Source organism: Arachis duranensis, chromosome 4, assembly GCF_000817695.3.
Source record: "Arachis duranensis cultivar V14167 chromosome 4, aradu.V14167.gnm2.J7QH, whole genome shotgun sequence".
Lineage (NCBI taxonomy): Eukaryota > Viridiplantae > Streptophyta > Magnoliopsida > Fabales > Fabaceae > Arachis > Arachis duranensis.
This window is the reverse complement of record NC_029775.3, coordinates 121,668,973-121,677,169: the sequence shown is the minus strand read 5'-3', so window position 1 is coordinate 121,677,169 and position 8,197 is coordinate 121,668,973. Positions and strand designations below refer to the sequence as shown.

The following is an 8,197-nucleotide window of genomic DNA, read 5'->3' as shown; positions in this document are numbered from 1 at the left end:
GTCGTGCAACAGAATTGTCCTAGTATAAAAACCCAAAGTGATTTAATAAAAATATTTTTCATAGGGTAAGATTTCACTGAATATCATTTCTAATCCCTTGCATCGACAAACAGAGGTTGGCTCCTTCCAGTACTACCATTTAAACAAATACTCTTATTGATTTTAATGAAATTTTAAATTACTACAAGTATGAGCAGAATAGAGTAGAATTTAGAAACAAAAATGACACACTCAAATCTGAAAGGAACAAGCAGCGGAAATTTCGTTTTATAGTGATTCCAAGAAGCAGATTTACAGATGCAAGCAAGCCAAAGCCATGGCCCCGGTGATGGCCACAGCCGCTGCCTTTTATTAATCCATAAACGCCAACATACATTACGGCGACATTAACCACGATCCTCAACACTTCAGCTGACCAACTTTAAAGAGTTTGCCTTCTCCTGCAGGGAATCCAGGAGGCTATCGAAGCTCTTCTTGAAGGAATCCACCCCTTCTGCTTCAAGCTGGTCACCAACGAAGCCCCAGTCAATACCCAACTTCTGCAGAGCATTGTACACCCCTTCGGCTTCTGATGCATTGGAATCTATTGTCCTCGATACAGTGCCATGATCAATGAATGCTTGAAGGGCTTGGTCTGGCATGGTTGATACCTGGAAAGGAACAAGGTAATGCTCTGATCATGATGAGATGCAACAAAGAAAAATTCCAATCAAGGTTTAGGGAACTTTGATTTCAAATACTGTTGGAAGTTAAAACAATCAAGACCAAAATAGAAGTCCATTAAATCCAATATTATTGCCTTCACTGGATTAGGATCAATTCCATCATAACTTCATAACTATAAGCATGCAGATGCTTAACAAAACAACAGCTTACAGTGTCAGGTCCAATGAGAGGAGCAACATATAAGGTGTCGGGATAGGCAGGATTCTTGACACTGGTTGATGCCCAGAGGAGCCTTTGCTTCTTTGCCCCCTTCTTAACCAAAGCCTCCCACCTTGGACCAGAAAATTTCCTTTGGTAGAGCTGATAGGCTAGTGCTGCTTGGGCTACCGCGGCCTATAAAATTCAATGTACCAAGGCATAAGCACATTGTGTAAGATCCAGAGGTAAAATAAATCCAAACAGAAACAGCATGATAAGCAGTTACCTTCCCACGTAGATTAAGAGCCTCAGGGGTGCCAATTTTCTCAAGCATCTTGTCAATGAGAGTGTCCACTCGACTGACAAAGAAAGAGGCAACACTTGTGACTCTAGAGAGGTCATTTAGGCCAGATGCCTCAAGACCATCCAAGTAAGCATCAATCACAGCTTCATATCTTGCAAGCGAGAATATCAGCTGCAGATATAGATGCCAGAAACTTAAATTTACACTCCAGCCACATTGTGAAAGAAGTCATATCATATGGCACTTCAATTTCCTCAGTTGTAAGTTGTAACCATTGTGAGATTAAAATAACAGCGCAATTTATACCTAGGATTACTTGTCATGTAGCCAAACACCAAACCTAGAATAGCATACCATAACACTCTATCATATTAACCTAAGTTGTAAACTACATAGAAGGATATTGCATAAACTTACAGTCACATTCACACTTATCCCATTTGCAATGACTTCCTTGATTGAAGGGATACAAGGAGCTGTGGCCGGAATTTTTATATACACGTTGGGGCGATTAACCACTTTATGAAGCCATTTTGCAGCCTGTATGGTTCCCTTAGTATCATCTGCAAGCTTAGGAGATACTTCAACAGAGACATAGCCATCACCGCCATCTGTTTGGTCATAAATCGGTTCAAATAGTTTGCAAGCATCTTGAATGTCCTTCACCACAAGTTCCCAATATGCACTTTCAATGTCCTTCCCTGCTTGCACGAGTTCCCTGTGTCATTGAGGAATTTCTATTTAGCTATATAAACAGAAAATGAAATAGCTCACCATAGTGCAATTACAGACCAAAAAAAGGAGAAAAAATAAATCGAATTTGCTTTTTTCTATTTTTACTTTTTCCCTTGTAATGCTAAAGCCATTAGAATATAAGCATAGCAGCTAAACGAACAGTACACTTGAGGCAGTGAAGAGCTAATCCTCCTATCAAATTAGAAACTTAGGAGGAATGTTAACAAGGTTTATTATGCTAAATTTCCATGCTTTACTCCAATAAAATGCAACTCACATATGATAGAAGAAATTCTGTTAATACTTAGCGGAAGAGTTTGACGTACCTGAACTGATCATTGTAAGCGTTTGAGGAGGAGATAGCTTTCTGAAAGATCTGCAATCACATAGATAAACAAACATGTTATGCTGAGTGTGTTTGGCAAATGTAATCTGCACTTTTTTTTTTTTTAGGCATCGTTATTCCAAGAAAAATATCTTCATAAATGGAGAATGATAGTTAAAAAACAAAATTTACCGCAGGGTTGCTAGTTACGCCTCTGACACCACTGGCTATAAGAGGAAGCAGATCGGTAACAGGACGGCAGAGATTATCATACCATGGACTCTGGCCTTCTTTCTCATAGAGATCATGAAGTGTTGTCCTCTTTGCAACACTTCCATTTCCATCAGTGTGGGAGCATCTAACTCTGTCACACATCCAGCACAATCATATTAGAATGAATATGCCACTTTGATTTAGCATAGAGTATACATTGAATCCTTTTATGTTCATCATTAACACAATCCTATCCTAGAAATATATAAGTATGGAGTGAAGGGCTTATTTTTCTATATATTACATGTATAAAGTAATAAATTTGAAAACACCTTAAGGAAAAATAACTTATTTAATACGGAGAAATATATAATCATATAATCTATGTTATGATACATGCACCAAACAAGAAAATTCAGACAAGTATAAGGACGACTACTACATTCAATCTAACAAGCTACATTTGGTATTCTATTTCTTTTACTTAAGCTGCCTAACCCTTACTATAGGTTTCTTCGATAGTTACCATGACCATAGCAGTTCCGTTCGATTTCACGGCTTATGCTAATCAAAGAGGGGAGGGAAAATAGAAATAATAAACGCTGCATGCGAGAGAGAGAGAGAGAGAGAGAGACTGACAGCAAAGGGGTATTGAGATTGGGAGATTGACGAATTCGGAGGGAGGCAACGGACGAGGTTCTTCTGCGATCGTGAAAAGCGAGGAAGCATTTGGGAGAAGAAGATCTGGAGCGGATCGCATCTGCCAAGGACGCTGCTGGATTCGGCGTTGACAGCTTTGAAACGGAAGCCATTTCTTTTCCTTTGGGAATAACAAAACAAAAACTCTCTCTTTCTTTCTTTTTTACAGAGAAATGATAATGGTGGTTGATGCTGATGGTGATCGATTTTATATATTAGAAAAATATTAACATATGAGTTGGTGACAACAGAGTAGGTGCGGCTTTTCAGTTGACCGGAAAGCCAGCCTCACCTGCAACAATAGTGCGCGCCTTGGGGTTAAAACCGCCAATTCACTAGTCGCTTTAGCAGCCGTGCCCGTGTCCTTATCTCCTCTCTATCAATTCATCATGAAATCTATTCCTATAACAAAATAAGCGACCGATCAAATGTTTCGGAATCTATTGTTTTTTACTATTAATTAATTATTAATATTTAAAAATATAAATTAAAATATATTATTAGATTATTAAATTAAAATAATAATAAAAAATAATAATAATTTTTTAACATTTTTCAATCAAATTTTTAGACAATTAATTCTGTTGGAGACAGAAAATTTTTTAGTATTATCTTTGCAAATTAAAGATGTACCTTATATTAGCTTAAAGTAACTTTAGAAAAATACTACTATTGTCTTATTGAAAATATTGATTACTAGTATTTTTTAAATAATAAGATATCAAGTATAGTTATATACCTATATGTTTGTAAACTAAGCAAAGTAAAACAATAGAAGACTACGACGAGGTGGACGACCATAATAATAATAATAATAATTAAAGGGTTTAGATAGTTTAAAAAAGAGGAATTGAATTTATGATTTTTTTTAAATTTGATTAATAAAGTCTTAAATCAAATTTTTTATTTTGTTTTTGTTTGGTCTGCATATATAATTATACAAGAGAAAATTTTATTTTGTATTATAAATCATAAAAAATAGAGTCAGAATAGAGAAAAAAAATGACACAGTCATATATTTTGATTCAGTTGTTTAATGTAATGTAACTTACATTCAATTTTTACTACAACTTTGATGAAATTTTATTATTTTTTCAAATATTACATACACTAATTTTTTAGAATTCAATATAATTCTATCTAGGACACACAAGTTTTAATATAAATTTAACTTAATTATATAACTACCTAAAATCAACACACTAAATACTTACCTAACTTAGCAAAAAATATCTCTCAGATATATGACACAAAACAAAAATACAACCAAAATATATTTGAAATTATTTTTGACTTTTCTCACAAGTATTTCTATCAATTTTAATAACTTTTTTTAATAGGTTTTTCTCAATGCCTCTTTCTTTATCCTTTTACCACATAATAAACACAAAAAAAGATATAACATTGAAACAAAAATATAAACAGTAAACCATAAATGAGATGATGATTAGCAATTTTTATACTATAAGTTGAACCGGATTTAGCATGTAGCTCTCTATCTTGACGAAATATTGTTTTGATGTAGAAATACTGTACAAAATGTTGAACTCCCACAAAAAAGTTCTCAATGAAACTCAAATGCTAGTTCTCTCTCCTTCAACTAAAATGAGAATCATTTTTCTTTTTGTATCTTGCTTGAGCATAGCTAAGATTTCTTTCTCAAAGTCAACTTCTTAGTCCTTGAACCAACTATAACTCCTTTTATTTTTTTTTTAATTCAGACCACAAAATTAGGAATTTAAAATCTAGACTTAACCAAGGAGATGGTTGCAGCAACAAATTGTTTGTTCAGCGAAGTTCCCAAATTCACACCCTTAAAATTGTGCTTTGACTCCAATAAACGACGTAAGTTGTAACACCCCACCAAACTAAGCTTTACGCTTAAGCCGTAAAACAGAGGTGGTGTGGTATTACGACATCTAAAATAAAATGAGTATATATAATATCAGAAAAATTATAATATGCTAGGATCCTTGAAGAAAAGAGGAAACAAAAAATCGCGAAGTAAAAGCGCAACGCTCAAGGTACAAGTTAACTTACATGCTAAGAAAATCATAATTATTAAACATAAGATAACAGAACTAGGAATAGAGTGCCAAAGGAACAAAATAACAAGCTCCTAACTCAGCCTGCGAAGTCAAGACTGGCCGGAGAATATTTACACATATATACATACATATCCCAAAACCGAAAAGTACATATACACAATCCTGCCTCTCCATAAACCTTTAGGAGGATCAAAAGAACAAGTTAAGCGGAAAGAAAGCTAAGTACATATTTATATATATCTATACAACAAAACTACCCAGTAACCCCTCCGCTTTAAGAGTCCAGACGCCTAACGAGATGCCTCTCGACCTGCATCTAAAAAACAACAACATAGTATGGAATGAGAACCGGAGGTTCTCAGTATGGTAAATGTGCCACACACATAATATATAAAGTCCTGAGAATGCTAGAGGCAATCCTAGAACGCCGACACTCAGATTAAAGAGCTTAAAGTATTAAACATAAGCCATAAAAGGTGGTTTTCTAAAAATATTTAATCCTAACTTAACTTAACCTTAAATCTAAGTCATATACTGCCATTCTTCCATACCTCCAACTCCTTCATGCATTCTCACAGACAAATAGACAGATAAGGCAAACACAAGAAGGTTACAGTTATTACAGGTAATAAATAAACATTTAGCATGGCAAGTACATATAGGCACACCCAATTAAAGCACAAGCAAGTAATTCAAGTAATATGCATATGATGCATGTCTGTCCTATGACTGATGAGACTTATCTGTCGGTTATCCAGCCAACCTGATAAGTCTAAATTGTCCTTAGACTGTCCCCCGACGTGCATCCCCAAGAGTCTATGCATAGCTTTTTCTCAAATAATCAATATTGCTCAATGGGGGTAACATTACCAAAAATTTATATAGTGCCCGGTCACACTTACGTCGTAGGGTCAACAAAGTATCGAGTTTTCAACCTGATACACGTGGTAGCAAGCCACGGCACTTGATCCAGGGAATCTCGTATCTCAGAGTATTCAAATTTATAAGTCATATAAATAATTCAATTATAATTCATCAACATCCACATCATTCTCAATCGCATCTCATTCATCATTATACGTCAATCATATTCAATCCTTATCCTTCATTATCAGACCTCCCATTCCGTCCATCAATAGTTCCAATTCAAAACATAATTCATTCTTTTCTAAATGAATCAAACTTAAAACATGCTCATTTTCTCAATAACTCTAAATCAAACCATATAACCTTTGAATCTAAATATTTTTAAATAATCATATAAACAAAATCTATACTTTTCATAAAATTTCGGCAGCATATGCTCTAAAACTCAGACTTTGCCACCTTTTTCGCGTCCAAACCTGCTTTCTTTTCAATTCAACATACCCTTCCTCATCATCATAACAGTCACCACAATAAATCTACCTTAGATAAACAATTATACACATACAATATTCAAATCCAACAACCAAAATTCAACTAAAGATCATAGTTCACTAATCCTAGGCTTCTAACACAAAATACCTCATTATCACAACAACCTCCACAATAGTTATACCTCAAATCAATAATTCATCAAACCATTAGTAAATCAACGAGCACCAAATCAACCATGTTCATCAACAATAACATTCAACCATAATTATCTCCAATTAACATAACAACATTAACCATCCAAAATTAATAACTAATTATCCAATAAACTTCAACCAAATATATTCATTGACAAATTACTAAACATTAAACATACTCCTGCATTCCAACTTATCCTATGGTCATCTAGTTTAAGTTTTCACAGAACATTATATATTAAATGCAAGAAACCTAAACTATACATTGGCTGATTTTCACGTAACGACCAAAGCTATTTATTCAAAACCAAGGCAGCCCCTCAAAACTTAACTAATCCGCTTCCTCCAAGTTCCAGTATTCACAATTTCAAGCTCCAATTATTTATTCACAACCTAATACACATTCATAACACATACATATACCCAATTTAATACTCAAATCTCAAATTCAATGAAAATAAAATTGAATTATCATATCCTCACCTTACCCAAGCTTCACATAAGCAAGAGTGAATATTTTTCTCAAGCTAATTGGATCCTAAAACATCAAAAATTAAAGAAATTCAACATTCCTATTAAAAATTCAAAAATTGGAGGAAAAGAGGGCTGAGAGTGATTAAATAAGTTACCAGTGAAATTATTCTGATAAAAATGTAGAGCTTGACGCGATGAACACGTGGCCGCAAACAATGCGACGATCGAAGCTCGGACGAAGAAGTTACGGCAGGTTAAAATTTGCCGTAAGGGTTCGGCACCCTTTTCTCTTCTCTAGAGCTTTCAATCTCGTTTCAGATGAAATGAGAATGAAGAAAGGGCGTGGGTTCATTCAAAGGTTGGCCCGGTTGGGCTCACGGTTTAATTTGGGTTCGATTCAATTGGTTCGGTTTGTTCGGTCTAATTTTAGACTAATTTTTTTAAAATTAATGTCAAAATTCTCGTTTTGATGAGTTCTATTTTAATTTAATATAATCTTCACATTTTTAATCCTCCTTATTAAAAATTAATTTATTGACTAATTATCTACTAATTTAACCGAAGTTTACATAAGTCATTCATTTATTGCAGAAAAAATTCAGCCACAATTTTTTATATCTTGTCCAAAATGGTGATGAAGAAAAAAGAAAAAAATGTGAAACAATTGAGTTACATGCAAAAAAAAAACAAATTAGTTATAATCTTTAAACTTACCTAACATGGTTTTGATTAATTTGATTTGGCATTAGTTTTTTTGATTAAATTTCTCTTTCTTTTTCTTTGGTGCTTGAATAAAAAAAAAGTAAACTTCTGTCTTGTCTTATCAACATCCAAAGTAAAGTTAGCAGAAATTTAGGGTTAATTTTTTTTAGATTGATTTGTTTTGGATTTAGTTTGATTCCATTTTCATTTAGCAGCATTGGATTATTTGAGTTAGAACAACAACAACAACAACAATAATAATAATAATAATAATAATAAT

At 33.8% G+C, this 8,197-nt stretch overlaps 1 protein-coding gene across 1 annotated transcript; it reads right to left on the bottom strand.

The window, feature by feature from the left end:
* Nucleotides 1-238: 238 nt before the first annotated feature.
* Nucleotides 239-3,336, bottom strand: LOC107486867 (uncharacterized). Its single transcript, XM_016107435.3, has 7 exons — nucleotides 3,081-3,336; nucleotides 2,421-2,592; nucleotides 2,230-2,279; nucleotides 1,586-1,886; nucleotides 1,151-1,339; nucleotides 877-1,059; nucleotides 239-650 (listed from the first exon to the last, which is right to left on the bottom strand). Exons 1-7 carry the CDS (start codon nucleotides 3,251-3,253, stop codon nucleotides 408-410), a joined length of 1,311 nt encoding a protein of 436 aa, XP_015962921.1. The 5' UTR covers nucleotides 3,254-3,336; the 3' UTR covers nucleotides 239-407.
* Nucleotides 3,337-8,197: the final 4,861 nt, after the last annotated feature.